General features: G+C 50.7%; 2 protein-coding genes across 4 annotated transcripts in view; both read left to right on the top strand.

Annotated features, from left to right (window-relative positions):
- Prdm2 (PR/SET domain 2) overlaps positions 1–12,803 on the top strand; it is a 100,325-nt gene extending 87,522 nt beyond the window's left edge. For all 3 annotated transcript variants that reach the window (XM_051171919.1, XM_051171920.1, XM_051171923.1), the window contains 2 exons: positions 11,771–11,914; positions 12,638–12,803. In XM_051171919.1, coding sequence (XP_051027876.1) covers positions 11,771–11,891 — 121 coding nt within the window. In that variant the 3' untranslated portion in view covers positions 11,892–11,914; positions 12,638–12,803. The remainder of the gene's footprint in view (positions 1–11,770; positions 11,915–12,637) is intronic.
- A 3,314-nt stretch (positions 12,804–16,117) lies between these two features.
- Positions 16,118–16,849, top strand: LOC127211691 (60S ribosomal protein L15-like). The gene has a single exon (XM_051171724.1). It carries the CDS (start codon positions 16,169–16,171, stop codon positions 16,781–16,783), a length of 615 nt encoding a protein of 204 aa, XP_051027681.1. The 5' UTR covers positions 16,118–16,168; the 3' UTR covers positions 16,784–16,849.
- Positions 16,850–17,478: the final 629 nt, after the last annotated feature.

Here is a 17,478-nt window from a genome sequence, read left to right as displayed (position 1 = left end):
TAGCCATTGAGTGCATAGTGGGACCTCACTCTGAGCTCTCCTGGGACGTAAGGGACATAGAATACTCATTACAGGTAACCGAGAGGAGATGACAGTGCTTGAATCCTAACCCACATCAGTGTTAGGGCACCCCACACCAAGCAGTCTGAGCTCCAAGTTGCTGTGCTGAGCTGCAGCATGGATTACCCAGCTGTAGTTGTAACCAGACTATAGAGTCCCTTCCATCTTACAAAGATAATGCATTTTTCTTCATGCAATTTTCTTTCAGTTTTAATTTTTTATTTCTCTTGCCTTTACCATCTCTCTTGGTATAGAATGTTGTTTAGTAGTCAGGCTCTTTCATGTTTATTTTCTCTTTATCTTTATAACCCTCTGGTGACAGGTAAGTCAGGGGCAGCTTCAAAGCCCAGGACTCTCCTAAAATCAACCTAGGTAGAACTGGGGATTCTCTGGCTTGTCTGTCCTTTGCATGTTTCCTAAGGAGGAAATAGGAACTTGGGTCAGCTTGGTGCAGCAGTCTCCCAACCCATGCTTCCCCAGCACCTACAGAGACTCGGTACTTGTGGGATAACAGAAGGAAAAGAAAATTTTAGGGCTAGTTTTATAGCATGAGAGCTACTCCACCTTCAAAGACCTCTCTATGAATCCAACTCAAGAAGTTTTAGGATAAAATGTGACTCTTGGCTAGGTGTGGTGGTGCACGCCTTTAATCCCAGCACTCGGGAGGCAGAGGCAGGTGGATCTCTTGAGTTCAAGGCCAGCCTGGTCTAGAAAGTGAGCCCAGGACAGCCAGGGACTGTTACACAGAGAAACCTGTGTAAGAGAAAAACAAAAAGCAAGCGACTTTTGGAGTTGAAGTGTTCAGTTAGAATCTAGTGAGAGGCAAGGGCTACTCTGTAGAGCAGGTGATGACCAGCCCGGCTGAAGTGGTTTAGGATGCAGTCTTCCAGGGTCACTGTGCATAGTGTGGGCTGGGGAAGAACATGCTTTGTAAATACAAGCTCCTGACTTCAGTTCCCAGAACCTACTTGGAGGTAGAGACAGGTGGAGTCCCTAGGGCTCTGGCCATTCAGTCTAACATAACTGGTAAGCCATTGAGAACCCATTTCAAAGGACGCGGACAGCATTTCTAAGGATGGCACTCAAGTTTGCCCCCCCCCCCCCCGCATGTGTACTCGCACATGCACATCCATAAACAAAACAGCCATGACAGCTGATCAGCAAACAACCGAGACTCTGTGCTGGCAGAACAGGGTAGCACCAATCATTAAATCAGAGGCAGTGGGTGAATTTGGCTTCTTTCACAGGCCACACTGTGTACAGCATAGACAAAACTTAAAGGCAAGTTTTGACCTCAGCAAAGCCTGCTGAATGTAGGGAGTTGAGCTATTGACATGGCATTGCAGAGTTTACTGTATCTGTTACGTTCTTCCAACTGTGGGACCTGAAAATTCGATCATCTCCTACTTTAGGCCTGACACTTGGCATCCATGGACTCCCTTTCCAGTGCAGCCACTCAGAATACATTGCAGACACGCGTCTCGTGTCTTGATTTTCACTCAGAATAAGGAAATTGCTTCTTGTTGGTTTCTGTGTTGGCTGATTCCACAAGTGCTGTACCCACTTGCCTGGGCTGTGTTTGAACATGTTTCAAAACCCAGTTCCACAGCCTAGTGTCACTCAACCTTGGTGATTACTCCATCACACCCGTGAGTCAGCTGCTGCAATAAAGCAGATGGCAGAATCAAAGGGTGATGCTGCAGATGAAGGAAACAGGTCTTCCCAGTCACTGGGTCGTATCACGTGTCCACTGTTGCACAGAAGGAGGGGGGTGGGGAGGCCCCAGAAACACTGACCTTTTGCTGCACCATCAGCTATGGACAGAGTGACATAGTTGAGCTCAATTGCCTTTACAGCGGCACACTGTAAAGCTCCAGTGTTTGTTTCCCAGAAATCATTAGTGGGAGTAGCATTGTTCGTGAGAACAAGTACAGTGCGAACGCTCAGTTACGTCCCAGATCTGGGGAGGCAGAAATGGGTGGATCCCTAGATCTGCCTGGCCAGATAGCCAAGACTCCTTGCTGACTTCTAGGCCAAGGAGAGATCCTGTCTTAAAGCAAGGTGGACAGCGCAGCACCAGAGGATCAGGTGGTCTTAACACCGTCTTTCACATGCACATGAGATTTAGCGTAGGCCCCTGAGCAGATCCATCACCTTGAAGACCATCCTGTGTATTCAGTGTTTGAGGCTGGCTCATGGCTACATAAGCCAGTGGGTTAGCAGATAGATGGGAGAAACAAGCTGGGTCAGTAATGAGCTGCCTTCTATCTTTGGGAGTCTATACAGCTTGACCTTTAGGCCAGGTGTCTGTTCTTGGGCAAAGTGCTTACCCTGTTGGAATGTTGGTGTATCAGTTCACCAGTTCTTGGTGAATACATTTCAGGGAACAAGTCTCCCAGCTTGCTATTAGCAAGGGCAGGTAAAAGGAAGGAAGTTTGAGGGAGGTTTTTCATTCTATACCTATCTCCACCTAGCTGGAAGACTGAGAATTCCTCAAGTAGTAGGTAGCATCTAGCTGGGACAGGTTGTCAGTCCCCAGACAGGAGGAACCTTTCTGGAAGGCCTCCACCCAGTGATCTGGTGGAGCAGCACAGGTTGGGACAGATGACCTGAGGCCACACCGTCTCCAGTGTGTGGAGCAGGTTAAACTGTTGAGGATGGCGCCAGACAGGGTGAGGGCTTTGGGGGAAAGCACACAAGCTGAAGGCACGACCTGGCCCTGATCCCGTGATGTCTCTGCTCTTTTGGCAGCTCCCTTCCCATTGACTAATGCCTGTGCAGTCACGTGTTTAAGTGTGCCTTTCCAATGACAGTGCCAGCGCTGTGTCTGGGACACTGCCAGCCAGGAATGCCAGGCTTCTCCATGGAGGTGGGAGTGGGGGGCGGAAAGGCCTGCATGAGCTGCTTACCTCTGTAAGGTCAGCCTTGGGCTTGTTCTTGTGATAAACCATCTTCACCGCTGGCATCTGATGCCAAGTTCTGGAGTCCTACAGGCAACGCTGATAAATGCACAAAGCTTAGGAGAACCTCAGTACCAACAACGGCAAAAACCTATGAAGGTTGAGCCTTGCTTTGCCCTGGCTCTCGTCTTTTAACATCTTTGGCTAATCTCTGTCTGTCTGTCTGTCTGTCTGTCTTTTATTTTATTATTATTTTATTTATTTATTTATTGGTTTTTCAAGACAGAGTTTTTTTTGTGTAGCCTTGACTGTCCTAGACTCACTTTGTAGACCAGGCTAGCCTCAGATCTGCCTGCTTCTGCCTCCCTGGGTGCTGAGATTACAGGCGTGCACCACCACACCCAGATAAGCCTATCTTTAAAATCATAATGATGTGTCAGCATTTTCAAAGGACTTTGTCACTGGAAAGAGTGTTGCCATATGATGTCCTGGGGAGACTGTCCTCTAGGTGTCCCTCACTGGGAGTCTCAATGTCTGGCAGTCAGCATTCCTGGCATGTGTATTTTCTTCTTAGCTTCCTGGCAAAATGGTGTGTTTTGACTCAGCTTGAGGCAAAGGAGAGCCTGGAGATTTGCAAGGGAGAGATGCAGAGAGGAGGAAGTTGGGGGTGGGGATCATTCCTCTCTGCTGGCTTCAGGTTTCCCTGCCCGAGCTGCATGTGTCACAGGCCGTGGCTGGGTTCCTGCAGAAATGATGTCCCTGAAACTAAGGGACAGCACTAGGTGGAGCGTGTGTACTTGTGGGTGGGGGGGAGGGGAGAGGTCTGAAGCTGCAGACGTGTTCACAGAGTTGTAAAAATAGGCACCTTGTCCCATGTTCTGGGCAGGACTCTGCCAGTGAGTGGAACCTGGGAAGCAGGTGCTTGGAGAATTTGCCCCATGGGAACGGTGTGTATGGTGGGAACAGGGAGATCCTGCACATTGGAGGTGTAGCTGCATAGAGAGCCTGGGTGTGGATTTCTTACTGTTTCAGGGTGCACTTCTCTGAGTGCCCCCTTTCTACCCAGGGTAGTGACGGCCCCATGGCTTGGAAATGGACAAACAGATACAAGCTGCCCTTTGACTTCTTTGCAGTTGGTGTTTTGGCTCCGCTCGAAGGGAAAGCAGAGTCTGTCCAATCAGGACTGACTCCCAGGCTTCCTTCTGTGTTCCTAAGGCTACACTCCGCCCGCTCTTGCCCTTGTGAGTCAGAAGCCAGTGCCAGCCCCTTTACCAAGAGTACCTACCACACAGCACTGCTTTGAGCAAGTCCCTTGTACCCTCTGGCTCAGCTTCCTCAATCTGACCATGAACTTAGGCTGGCCTCTTCCTGTCCTGGCTGGAAGGGAGGCATTTCACACAGGGGTTTCCCCACTGGCAGCTTCCTTGGCTGAGACCCTCAGGCCTAGTTGGTCTGCCAGTCTTCCTGTTAACTAGGTCAAGTATTAGGAACTTGTCACACACTGGATATTTCAAGTTCAGACCAAACAGGGATGCCCCAGAAGCCCCAGCAAGACAGAGCTCATTAGATGGACATTTTGGGTAAGGGGCCAGGGCCTAATGGGCCTGTTGGAAACTAAGGGAAGTTGTCACTGTCTCCTCAGCCATAAGAAGGGAGCGGCTCTAGTGTTAAGAGATGGGACTAAGTAAAAGACCCGCAACGTAGGAGCTTAGGCCGTGCTTGCCAACTCCCCATGTTAGCAGCAGCTTGCCCCAAGACCATAGAGATCTCAGGTGTCTCAACCTGAAGGAATAATCAAGCATTCAGCCCCAGCAATTTTTTTTTTAATTTAAAAAATTTGTGTGTGTGTGTGTGTGTGTGTGTGTGTGTGTGTGTGTGTGTGTGTGTACATGCACACAGATGTGCTCATTCCAGGGTGGATATGTGGGTACGAGAAGGTAGCTTTCAAGAACTAGTTCTCCCTCCCCCTCATTTTGAGACAGGATCTCTTGTTTCTGTAGTACGGTATGGTTCATGTGTATGTTTGTGAATCTCCTGTCTCGCTTTCCTAACCCTGTAGGAGTGCTGGGATTACAGATATGCAGCACTGCATCTGGCTTTTTTTAATGTGGGTTTCAGGAATCAAACCCAGCCACTCAAGCTTGCATCACAATCATTTTTACTTGCTGAGCCATTTAGCCACCCCGGAGGGCCACCTGCCTGCATTTTCCTCCCCACTCCTGCACAGAGGGACTTTATTCACAGACAGTCACTAGACACCAGCCCCAGTCCAGACCACAAAGCTTTGCCTGACAGGCTCCACCTACCTGTCCTCGGCCCCAGGTACCCACAGCTCCAGCATGTTCCCCCCTCAGGGTTCCTTTCAAGCTTCTAGGCCTGGGCTGTTAGGACTGAGTATCTGTGGGTCCCACCCACATCATGGTTAATGTGCCACCAGGCTGTGGACCTCATTTTGAGCAGAAGTATGGAGCTCACCAGCTCTCAGAGCCTGCTCTCAAAATCCCAGAGCTGAGCTATGAGGGAGAAAAGGCCAAGTTCAAATATCAAGGGCTGTGACCCCATCTTGAGTGCTTTAAGCATCCCAGGGGTTCCTTTGAGCATCTCAGTTAAAGTGCCTTTGTTTCTGGCTTCCTCTAAGCTTGGAAAAGGCCAGCCCCAGTGCAGACCCATCTTGCTCCTTGAGGGTCTGCACCGAGGAACCCCACACTGAAGTGGTGACCTTTCATCTCCACCACTGTGGGGTTGGGCTTACACCAGAGGTACGCACAGGCTTGGGAGCAAATGGTTCTGGATTCAGATCTTGACTGCTTCTCTGTAAACTTTGACGGCTGATGCCTTCACTCCTCTGCATCTCTTTGTCCCAATAAAACAAGGTCTTGGCAGCCCTGACTTACAGGGCAGGGCATTGTCCTGCAAGGGACCCAAAACAGCACCCTCCCCACCCCTAGTGTTTAGCTCACATACACTGTGTGACACTACTCCCCCCAACCCCTTCTTGAGACACTCATTTTGCAGGTGAGTCTCCTATGGCTCAGGCCGAGGAGGAGTCTTTTAGAGGCCCCCACAGCAAGTCAGAGGCAGAGCTGGTGCTAACCTGCAGCAGTTCTCGCTGAATAGGAGGGGCCTCCCTAGATCATAACAGTGGGAGGTGCCAACAGACCGAGATTCTCAGAAGTGGCTGGTGGAACTTCAGCATACTCTCATGACTGTCTTCCCTTGACACCAGCGCCTGCCCCTTTGCCCTTCCCCTCCACGTCTGGCATAACACACAATACCCAGCACTGCTTCCCAGTGAACTGTGCCACGGATGTATAGAGTTGGTAAGACATCCTATTTGAAGCCTAGGGTAGTCTGTGTATGAGAGAGGTGTGGGCCAGGCAGAGTCCCACAGGCTCATTTTATCCATCCCTTTGGAGAGTGCCTGTCCCTTAAAGTCAGCTCCTCCTTCCCAGGTCCTCACCCTGCTCCCATGACCTACATGTGCCTCCCCTCAGTCCTCTCTTGACACCACTGCCCAGCACTTAATCTCTGCCAGCTGTGGAACTACTATCCCCAAGGTTAACACTGGCCTCTGGGAGACTTGAGTGTGCGGTGGGGCTGGGGCTTGGCATTGTGCCACTGTAATGGTGGGTCTCTGTTGCCTGCCTTGTCTCCAAGATACTTTATGCCTTGACCCAGGTCACTCCCACTGTTCCCACATCCCATTGCGCCCTTGGCCCCTGGACCTCTTGCACCTCCCTTCATCTCTGGGTGCTGACAGGTCCCAGATGGCGTGTTCTCATCTGCTTCTTGGGTCAGCCATAAACCTGGCATGCTGCCTCTCGGGTGCCTAGTCAGCATTTCAAGTTAAATCCATTCCCAGCTGGCCTCACTCTCCCTGGAGTTTCCGCCCCCCACCCCCCACCTCCCGACAGCAGCAGGATGGATTCAACCTGCTCTGGAGCTAAGCTAAACTACATGGCCTTTTCACACCCCTATGTCCTACCCTGTCCTTGCCTGCCTTCCTCCTGCCATGACCCCAGTGTGTCCAAACCTGCACCTTCTCACAGCTCAGCCTCCAGCAGTCCGCAAAGGTTAGCCTCTCATCACTTCTTCCTGGATGGCATCCTGGTGCCTCATAGCTGGTCCCCCTAACTCTGGCCCTGGAAACTCACAGTTGTCACATCAGGAACAAGTAAGCTCTCCCTTCCCTCAGGGCCTACCAGATCCTCCCTTCTGCTCATCTCTCCCTCTCTGGTGTTTTTTGACATGCCTCACCTTAGGGCCTCTGAAGTGCTTTCAACATCCATACATCACACACAGCCACATCTGAAGCCTTCTCCTTTGACTTTGCACACTCACCTGCCCTCTGCACACTTGTTTCTGTCCGTGTTGACCACTTGACCATTATGGTCTGAGGAGTCTTGTGTGCTTGTTTTCCTTGTGACCGGATACTGCGCGTGAGCCCACGGACCAGGCTTTGGCACCCCAAGCCCTGTACTATGCTTCTGCCCCTCTCCCCCCCCCCCTTGCTCTGCTGGGCAGTGGTCTGTGTAGGCATCAGGTCTGGTACTATGGCTTTAAGAGGGGAGCAATGGGCAGGTCTCGGGAGTTGTGAAAGGAGACTCTGTGGTAGGGGCTGGGGATTTCTTGGGCTTGTCACGTCCCCTCACCTGCAAAGGCCACCTCAGTCTAGCCAGTGAAGGTGGTGACATGTGCTGTTCTTTCGCTTATATGTTAAATTTGTTTGATGACTTGGTATCTTTTGCCCATTGTAAATTTTTTTTTTTTAATGATTTATTGATAAGTCTTCTACTTAATTGTTTTGGGATGGGGGTCTCATGTAGCCCAAAGTAGCCTCAAACTCCTGCTGTAGCTCAGGATGACCTTGACGTTCTGACTTTCTTGTCTCCCCAGCAGAGGGTTGGCATGACAGCCGTGCTGCCACCTTGGGTTTTTATGTGGTGCTAAACTCGAACCCATGGCATCCATCAAGCTAGGCAAGCACACTCTGCCAACCGAGCCATACCACAACCCTCTTTTGAGTGGTTGGGTTTTGTTGTTGTTGTTGTTATTATTTCTGTAGTTTTTGTTGTGGCTTTGTTTCACCTTGGTCTCAGCTGTCCCCTGTCACTCAAGACAGAACCAGAGAGGAGAGGCTCAAGTGCTATGACTTTTCTGACTTTTCCTCACTAGTTCCCCAAGGCTTGGTGTTGCTTGAGCACTAGGGCAACCACTGGGGCTCTGTCCCCTCATAGGAGACAACCAGGACAAACATGCAAAGTCCCCCAGGGTCAGTATGTTGCTGACAGCCTGAGACTTGGCTTCAGCTCCTGGCTGCTTCTCTGTGTCCCTATATCAACACACACATACACACACACACACACACACACACACACACACACACACACACACACACATCTTTTCCCCACCTCTGACCTCGCTCCCATTTCTCTAGTGCATACCATCTTATCTGGATTTCTTTCACACAGATTCCTGGGAGCTGAAAGGGAACACGGTCCTTTGGGAGCCTCAGGCCTGAGCCCTAGCACCCAACCCCCTTAGACACAGAGCTGTTCCTCTGTAGGCCACAGGGCAGAAGCCTGGATGCTGAGCGAGGTTATTTGCATGTATTAGTTATGGACATTACATAATAGTGGGTTTCATTATAACATTCTGATATATGGAGGATACGTATGCCCTCTCTCCCCTCCTTATCCTATTCCCCCCCTTTGACTCCCACTTGTCCCCTTTCTCTTCCCAGCTAGTCTCTCTTGTACTTTCCTCCCCCCACCTCATGATCCATTCGTTTAGAGTTATTTGCATGAGTATGGTGAAGGTTATTTACAGGACCATAGCCACCTCGCCAGGGGCTCCATCATTGAGTAAAGTGTCTTCATGTCCCCTGGAAGCCATTAACCGCCTATATAGATCTTCCAGGAGGGGGTCCAGTACAGTTCTTAACAGGGAAACATCTGAGCAAAGAGGTAGAGGAAGGAAGAGATGTCACGTGACTGTCTTGGGGGAAAGAGTATCCTGGCAAAGTGCACAGGACTAGAAATGGTTGCCTGAGAGAATGAATGCATTCTGCCTGCTGTGAGTGGATTGACTTTTCCAAGCCTTGGGTAAGGGCCAGGTGTGGATAAGGAGACACCTTGTCTGTGGTGTCTGCACCATCCTGGCTGTCCATATAGATTGGGGTAGGCTGTGTGGTGTATAACTTTGTTTCCTGAGGTGCAGCTTCTGGAAGGCACCTTGTGCATGTCACAGGGGATGCACCCCTCTGAGCAGAGCCAGTGTGTGTGTGTGAAGCACAGATACCCCTACACACACACACACACACACACACACACACACAACACACACACAGAGCTTTGTTTTCAGGAAAATCAGTCACTTGAATGGAATCTTAGGACTATGACTCTGTTTCTTAGCTGTCCCAAAACAGCTGCTGCTACCAAACCCTCTGGCCAGGGTTAGCTGAACCAGTGGGCCCTGAAGGGACTGAGCTAAGCTGGGAGGTCAGTAGGGCTGGATCCTGCAGATCCTACATATGAAAAGGTGGCCCTGTCCTGAGACTGGTGGGAGGGATAAATGCAGGGGTGTCATGATCGCATGTGCCCTTTAGAGGGAAAGATCACAGTTCTGCAGAACAGACTCGAAGGAAGCCAAGGTGGCGGTGGAAAGGTATTGCAGGAAACCTGGGGAGAGGTGCTCCACACCAGGAACTAAGGGAGGAAGGTGAATCAGAGAGCCCCTGACAGCAGCAGAGGAGGGGACAGGAAGTGTCCATGGGTCTGGCTTTCAGGATGTTACGAGAGTGTCGGTGACCAAGAAAAAGAGTCAAAGGTGTGTCTCACAAACTGAGATCAGGATCTGAATTTAAGGGGTTTCCCAGATGTCCCAGTGAGGCCTCTTTTGCATGGAAACAGTGCCTGATCAGTGAGACTCAACTCAGAAGGGACAGGCTTGAGGTCAGAGCAGGTTCAGACCATTCAAGCTTCCCTGGCTTACCCCCTGGGATTATGAGGCAGTAGTTAGTTAGCAGCAGCAGGGCTAACGAACAAATGATCCCAGAGGACCCAGTCATCTCCAGAGACATTGTAGGCACTCAGCCTCCCAGGCCAGGGTGGAGTGTGTCCTGCAGGCAAATCTTCCCTGAGTCCTCATGGGGAGACAAGGAGGTGGTGACTCCACCCCAAGCCTTGAGTCCTGTCTCCGTTTTCTCATGTGTGAAGCGATTGCAGACGCATTTGCTCTGCTTGACTCCAGGGATGGAGGATCCAGAGAGAAACAATGGGGGGATCCACAAGGGTCCTGTGACTGTGGCTGAAATTGTCTTCTCTTTCAGCCAGAGGTGCCTGGGGATGAGGACAGAGAGGGCCTGTCCTGTGGACTGGGGAGAAAGTGCACCCTCTTGTGGAAATGTCTGTTTGGGCAGGAAAGGACACCTAGAGAGAGAGGTGGGGCCTGCAAGACTTCAAGGTCTAGGGGCTGGTTTTGAATGGTTGATAGGTTGCCAAGGAAGGGTGGTAATGGATGCCGAAGACTATTTGTCAAGGCTTCTTCTCAGAGGGAAGCTGAGCATGCAGTGCGCTATTGTGAGAAAGAGACCATTCAGAGTTCTAACTCTAGCCGAGGCTCATGTGAAACTGACTGCGTTGCTGGCACAGGTTGATTCCAAACTCATGTGATCCTCCTCCCTCAGCTCCCATGTGCTGGGGTTACAAGCATGAGCCGCTAGGCCTGGTTCATGTGATTTCTAAGTCAAACGTTCCGACAGCTCGTATGTGTAGGAATACATGTAGTGTGTAGTGGGCTCAGTACTGTCTGTAGTTGCAGACACCCACTAGGGACGGGGTGTTTTGGAGCAGATCCTTGTGGCTGAGGGGCACCACTGTATCAGACTTTGGCTACATTGAAGGTTTCATAACTTCCTGAACACTGTTCGCCTACCTCTTGCTGACGTCAGGCACGTGAACCAGAGAAATGCTTGCCCTGCCCACTTCTACCTTCTGCACCTCGCCAACCTACTGTCAGCCAAGCCCTGCTCACCCCTTGTTCTGTGTCCAGAGAGACAGTTGATCTGCTGGCTCTCTGCACCTCCATTTTCCCCCTCTGTCAACTCCGAATAACGCGGGTGTGGCTGAGTAGCTCATACGAAGAGGAAGGGCGCTGGTCCATATGAAATACTTAGCTCAGTCAGGGGACGGACTAAAGTCCCTCGTAGCCATTTATTCACTTTGAGACAGAATCTCGCTATCCAGTATAATTTGGACTAGCCCCAATCTCACCATCCTCCTGCCTCAGCCTCCTGGGCTGCTGGAGTTACAGGCACATGAAGTCATTCTTTTCTTTTGTTGTGCTAAGGCAGCAGTGCAGCAGCAGCTAAGAGGATGTGACCTGGAGCTGTTAGTGCTCAGGAGAAAGGCAGATCCCATATTCCACAATGGCAGCTCTTAGTGACGTGTGCTGCAATGGGAGGAGACATGGGGTATGGGGAGGGGAGGCATGGGATGGACACACTGGAGGCAGAGAGGGCAGGTTTTCTAGAGTCGTGGGTGGGATCATCTCTCTTTCAAATACTTTGTATAAGGTTTTCTTGAAAACCCGAATCCCGTTTAGGCTGCCACGAAAGACAAAGGGGCCTGGGCTTACCTTTCATTAGGAAGTCCCGTCACCATTCCAGATGCCTGGCATAAAAGTACAGGAAGTCCCATCTTGCCTGGGCCTGGGAGATGGTGGGCAGCAAAGACGTCCTTGCCCCTTCAGTGATGTCAGAGGCCCAAACTGGTTCCTGATGATGACCTGTGCTGTTCCTTTCCATACAGCTACAGTCTTCGCCTAGCATCCCGATGCACCTCCTCAACAGCCCCTTACGTCACCAGACAATGCAGAAAGGTCAAGGCCGCAGCGGCAGCTCAGTTCCAGGGACCCTTCTTCAAAGAGTAGGCACTTGGTCTGCTCCGTAACAGGTAGGAGGCAGAGGCACCCTGGTACCATCTCAGTGGCTCTTGGGCCTTGGGGGTGGGGTCTGAGGTATGTCTTGGGTGAGTGAGTGGGGAGGGATGGCATGCCAAGTCCCCTCCAGGCTAGCACGGGGCCTTTTGGAGACATGAGTTCTGTGGCTCAGCATGTAGACTCTGGACCAGCAGGGCTCAAACAGCAGCTTTGCCATTCACTGGCCAGTAGGACCACAAGTCACTTTCTCTAAGTCTCAACTTCCACATGTGTAAATTGAGACTTGCAGCCTCCAGAAGGGTGAGGGACAAACCATTCTGTGTTGCCCGTTAGTGGTATTTTGCTGTGTCATCCCACATAGACGCAGGCAGTAAGCGATAGAGCGTGGAATGTAAGGGCCCTGAGGTCAAGTCACAACACCATGGGAGGAAGGGAGGAAGAAGCCAGGGAGATAGGCAAAAGCAAGCTGTCTAAAGTAATCAAAAACCTGGGTGATGGCTATTTGTGGGGAGCTATCCTGAGGGGGATGGTTCAGGGCGGGTTGGGGGTCATATTCTGCATCTTCATCTGATGTCAGATATGTGCTGGGAAAAATGTATCAAATGAGACTTTTCTCTATATGCCTGTTGTACTTTCGTAGACTGCTTCATGTGACAGTTAAACAGGGAAACATAAATAACCACAGAAGGCAACGAGTACGTGGCTACCATTGTCATTTTCTTGTTGTTTCTCCTCAGCACCTGAAGTGACCTGGAATCAGTGAAGCCAAAGGGACCAGCAGTCTGCCCTGCACAGAATACTGACCTCTCCCAGTTGTGAGAGTGAGAATGCGAGAGCGAGTGAGTGAGAAAGAGAGAGAGAGAGAGAGAGAGAGAGAGAGAGAGAGAGAAAGAAAGAAAGAAAGAGAAAGCATGTGTGCATGTGTGCATGTGTGTGCTGGTGCATGCATGTTGTCTTCAAGCCAAGGTCCCAGCCTTGGGAGCAGGAAGGCAGAAGCCTTCATGCTATCCTACGGATGATCCTTGGATTTGGCCCAGAACCGTGCTCTGTGGTGCAGCCATCCTGCCCGGGAGGGGCATCTCCTTCTATGCAATTTTTTAAAGAGTTCCTTGACCCTGCTTTGTGCTTCTTGAGCTGTCCTTTGCCATTGCTGGGACTTTGATCTGGCCCTGAGGGGTGGTGGGGAGAGGTCCTAACTAAGGGTGACCTTTCAGAGGCCAGGCTCCCCTTGATGCCACCCCTGCCTTCACTGACCTTTTCCTAATACTATCTCTGGGAGTCAATAACAAATAGCATATAGATCCATCAGGGCTGAGCCTGAACCGTGGCCCTAGCACTAGGAACTGCCCCCCTTCTCCCTAAGCAACCAGAGCTGCCAGCTTTCAAGTCATTTCCTCCTTTGAGGTTCCAGAGTCCACTGCTGAGAAGTCTCTTCAGGGAGCCTCAGAGTCCATATTATGCCCAGGATGCAGACTCCGCCCATTTTCAGAGCTGGTCTCTCATTTAGAAAAAGCAGTGGTTGGAGAGGCTGGAGTGGAGGTGTGGCTCTCTCCTGTGCCCTTCTTTGTCTCTTTCAGTGGAACCTCCTGCACTGGTAGCATCTGAACTCTGCGAGTTAGCTGCAAAGGGAAGCAAAGAAAAAAAAATGATTAAAAAGTATATGGATGGGTTGAAACAAACAAACAAACAAGCAACAACAAAGCCCTGGGAGTTTTTGAATGGGTGGTTTCCAGGTGCCATAAAATCACCTGCTGGGACCTGCTCTGTGGACGGAGCCTGGGAGAAACTTGGGACTGGGCTCAGAGTTCGGACCTTGGTCACTGAGGTTCTTGGGGTTTGTGCCTTTGGGGCAGAGGATGCCTGAGATGATTTTGGTGCTGTTTCCTCAGCTCCGTTTTTGGTCCCAGCATGTCAGAATAGGAGGACAGGACTTGGGAGAGTTGTCATACAAGAGAGGGGCTTTCTTTTTTCAGGGCTACTATGGTTGATCTTGCAACTCTGTAAATATGTATGTAGACACTTTTAAAAGCACGTATTTATGGCCCCGACTGTAAATGCCCCGTTTTTAAAGTTTTATAACGTGTGTTATTTAATTAATCAGGCGACTGACTGCAGTAAGGGGACTAACTGGTTCAGGAGAAAGGGTCTCTGTAAACCCTCACATGGGCAGAAAAGCACCCATCAGTGTCCATGGTCACAGTTTTCCTATTTACCACCCAGCTAAACTCTGCTGTTCCCTTTTTTGTTTCTTCGACTGGAATTTTTCCTTCTACACACCCCGGCCTGCAGTTAATCCTTGCAAGCAATGGACTCGTGGTTGCTGCTAACTCCACTGACACAGTAAACCCCACAGCTGGTTACAGGAACTGTATCCCAGGCTCTCCCAGCAAGCCAGGAAAACTCACGAACCCAAACCTTGGCAAGCTTCTTTCAGCTAAACTTTGGAAAACTCTGGAAAATGTTGCTGGGTTCTTGGGGGATTCTCTCTCTCTCTCTGTCTCCCCGCCCGCCTTCCCTGCCCCCCCCCCCCCCCCCCCTGCCCGCCTTCCCTGCCCCCCACCTCCTGCCCGCCTTCCCTGCCCCCCACCCCCCACCCCCTGCATGTGCAAATTGTGCTGGGTCACCCTTAAACACTTCTCAAATTGTCAGGAAAACGAAGAGAAAGTTTGGTCAGGAGTGCTGTTTCCTGGACAGGGGAGGTCTTCCGGCATGGCTTTAGGTCACGCTGAAGACGGGTTCTGTATCTGCCATGTGAAGAAACTGAACAATAAAAGTACAGAGCGATTGTGACACACAAGTGTGGCCTCGGTCATTTCCCACTCTCAGGCTTGTCTTCTAAGTTGTTGGATTCTGGGCTGGTGGAGAAAAGTTGGAGTAGGTGCTGATTTAGGGACAAGAGAAAGCAGGTCCTTTGAGAAGGCTAGTGGTGGAACGCCCTTTTATTGAGCAAGGTTTCTCTGCCTTCAAGTCACTTACTCTTCTGTCAGAGAGTATATTACCATATTCTGTTAGGACTGGACAGCCTTTTGTGATTGCAATACACTTTCCTCTTCAGAGAGAGAGAGAGAGAGACAGACAGACAGACAGACAGACAGAGACAGAGAGAGAGAGAGAGGGACTCTCTAGAACTGGAGTTACATTTGGCTGTGAGCCGACATGTGGGTGCTGGGAATCGAACCTGGGTCCTCTGCAAGAGCAGCTCCATGCTCTTAACTCCCGAGTCACTTCTGAGCCCTCTAATATACTCTTAGAATTTTTACTTATCGAGGTATAATTTTCTCTGGCTACAATAGACTTACAGAAGCACACAAATCAATGTTTTGTATTGTGTTTTGAGCAGTTCCACTGATGCCTGAAGCTAGGAGAGTCAGTCCAGAGTTCTGTATTTGCACCTTGAACACTCTTTAAAAAAAAGCAGAAGTGATGTCAGGGTTCTCCAGAGAGGACCAATAGGAGGAGGTCTCCAGACACGTAAAAAGAGGCATCAGGATCCGCTCTCTGTAAGATCGGTGTGGCCGCGATGCTTTGCAGAGGTGCCAGTCTGAGTCCCAAGGACCTGAGAACCAGGGGTGCCAGCAGGAATGACCCAGGCCCGGGGCAGGAGAGGTGAGGTGCATCTGCGCCTCAGTGGGGTCCTGTCCTGCTTCCCTTCTGTCACTGTGATAAACCACCTGGGCCAAAGGTAGGTTGTGGAGGAGGAGCCTGTTTATCTGGCTTACACTTCCAGGTTACAACCCATCACTGAGGGAAATCGGGGCTGGCAGAAACCATGAAGGGTCAGTGCTGGCTCCCTCACGAGCTCAGGCCTCGCTAGCTTTCTTACACAGCCCAGGGAATGATGTGGCCCACGGCAGATTGGACCCTCCTCCATCCATGACGACAATAGCTGTGCACACATCCTTGCACACGTGTTGCAGACCGACCTGATAAAGACACCGACTCAGCTGAGCCTCTCTTTAAAAGTGACATCTTATGCTGCGTCAAGTTAATTGTTCATGCTAACACAGAAAGGGCAGGGGCAGAGTTTCTCCTGATCATGGTCTATTCAGACCCCTCCATAGACTGGAAGAGGCCCGACACACTGAGGACATTCTCTGAGACTGAAGGGATATAATCTCAGCTGAAAACCTCATAGATACCTTGAAATCAGGTTCAGCCTGCTCCCGCATCCACTTCCGCCCACATGCAAGATTGGCCGCCACGACAAAAGGGATTGTGGGAGAGAGGCTTCTTCCTTTCCTCTGGCGGCGGCCATCAGGTGAGCCAAGATGGGTGCGTACAAATACATCCAGGAGCTATGGAGGAAGAAGCAGTCCGACGTGATGCGCTTCCTTCTGAGGGTCCGCTGCTGGCAGTACCGACAGCTCTCCGCGCTGCACAGGGCTCCCCGCCCCACTCGGCCCGATAAGGCGCGAAGGCTGGGATACAAGGCCAAGCAAGGTTATGTCATTTACAGGATTCGTGTCCGCCGTGGTGGCCGCAAACGCCCAGTTCCTAAGGGTGCAACTTACGGCAAGCCTGTCCACTATGGTGTTAACCAGCTAAAATTCGCGCGAAGCCTTCAGTCTGTCGCTGAGGAGAGAGCTGGACGCCATTGTGGGGCTCTGAGAGTCCTGAATTCTTACTGGGTTGGTGAAGATTCCACATATAAATTTTTTGAGGTTATCCTCATTGATCCATTCCATAAAGCTATCAGAAGAAATCCTGACACCCAGTGGATCACCAAGCCAGTCCACAAACACAGAGAGATGCGTGGGCTGACATCTGCTGGCCGCAAGAGCCGAGGCCTTGGAAAGGGCCACAAGTTCCACCACACTACTGGTGGCTCTCGCCGTGCGGCCTGGAGAAGACGCAATACTCTCCAGCTCCACCGTTACCGCTAATACAGTAATGTTTGTAAAATTCATGCCCAATAAACAATTTAGGACAGTCAAAAAAAAAAAAAAAAAGATTGGCTGCCACATACAGCTTCACACGCTGGATCAAAGTAGAAAGTGAAGGTGAAACTCCTCCGCGTGGGGAGACCCCTACATTCCACACCTGCTCCTGGACTTCAGAGCCAAGTTCACACTGGCCTCACTCTGGGACCCCCGCAGTGGTTGGGACAAGCAGAATGCCAGCGGAGATCATGCAGAAGAAAGACAGACAAGTGGACAGGATGAGAGCGGGCAAGGAGGCCAGTCTGACGCCATGGGTGTTGAGAGCTTGGAACTGGGGGGTTTCCTAGAAGAGGAGACACAGGGATGCTGGCTAGTGCTGTTCGGGTCTCAGCTGATCTCCGTATTGGGCACCAGAAGTGATTTCATTTCCTGAAACACACGCATTTATTCATCCTAGAAAGGGGGTCCACAACTGGCCAAAATAATGATGACACCAAAGTCTAACTTGGAGAACGGATGAGTTTTTTTGTTTGTATATGTAACTATTTTATTTTATGAGTAGAGGGGTTCTGTCTGCAGGCATGTATGTACTACATGATTGCAGAGCCTGGGGTGTCCAGAAGAAGGCACCAGAAACCTTGGAACTGTAGACACAGATGGTTGTGTGCTGCCATGTCGGTCCTGGGACTTGAACCTGG

Source organism: Acomys russatus, chromosome 29 (genome assembly GCF_903995435.1).
Source record: "Acomys russatus chromosome 29, mAcoRus1.1, whole genome shotgun sequence".
Lineage (NCBI taxonomy): Eukaryota > Metazoa > Chordata > Mammalia > Rodentia > Muridae > Acomys > Acomys russatus.
This window is presented reverse-complemented; position numbering and strand designations above follow the sequence as displayed.